Consider the following 854-nt stretch of genomic DNA (forward strand, 5'->3'; position numbering starts at 1 on the left):
CCCCACCCCACGCCTGACAACTGGAGCTGGTTTCTTTAGGTTCCCATAGTTTAGCAGTTTTGGCAAAAGGAACGCATACGTTAAGTACCAGACTCAATAAAATAAGCACTTGGGTTGATTTATTCGACTAAACCCTTCTCGGTGGTGCTCCAGCATGGCCACAGTTCCATGACTGAAACAACTAAACGATAAAAAGAAACAATAAGGCCCATACCTTTCAGTTGACTCAAGATCCTCAACAACGCTGATTGAACTTTGACTGCCAGATTTTGAAAATGCTAATCTTTTCTGTTTCCCTGTCTTGGTTTTAGAATTTTTGAGACCATTCTGAAGAATTTTATGACTCATGTGATCGACATCTTCATCCTCAACCTCTTGAATTGACGTTAAATCATCCTCAAAACAGTCATCATCTGATTCTATGTCTTCATCTAAGTTGCCATTACTGGAGTAATTCATGTCATGGTAAAAAGAAAGACAAAACAATATGATTTTTGAATATTTAAACATGATTAAGATATCAAAATAGATTAAGCAATGTATTAATAGATAATATGATTTAAAGTAATTAGAGGTACCTTCTTTAGTGATGAGGAAAAAGTATATATATATAGATATACAGAGAAAGGGAGAGAGAGAGAGAGAGAGAGAGACAGAGATAGGCAGAAATAAGGAAAATGCCCCTTGTATTTGAATACTATGCAAATATTCTTTTAAAAAAATTTTCATTTAATTTTTCCAAACTTTAATTGGTTTCCATTCTTACAGTTGAAGAAGTCTCAATGACTGAAACCGGTACTGAAATGTTTTTTATGAAATTATTTTAGCATTTTCAACCTTGACTTTTTTACCAT

The 854-nt window shown here is 34.0% G+C and overlaps 1 protein-coding gene across 3 annotated transcripts in view; it reads right to left on the reverse strand.

Annotated features, from left to right (window-relative positions):
* LOC106869750 (EF-hand calcium-binding domain-containing protein 4B) overlaps positions 1–854 on the reverse strand; it is a 113,286-nt gene that overhangs the window by 22,968 nt on the left and 89,464 nt on the right. For all 3 annotated transcript variants that reach the window (XM_014915613.2, XM_014915614.2, XM_014915615.2), the window contains one exon: positions 215–445. In XM_014915613.2, the coding sequence (XP_014771099.1) occupies positions 215–445 (231 nt within the window). The remainder of the gene's footprint in view (positions 1–214; positions 446–854) is intronic.

The sequence above is a fragment of the Octopus bimaculoides genome, chromosome 7, assembly GCF_001194135.2.
Source record: "Octopus bimaculoides isolate UCB-OBI-ISO-001 chromosome 7, ASM119413v2, whole genome shotgun sequence".
NCBI lineage: Eukaryota > Metazoa > Mollusca > Cephalopoda > Octopoda > Octopodidae > Octopus > Octopus bimaculoides.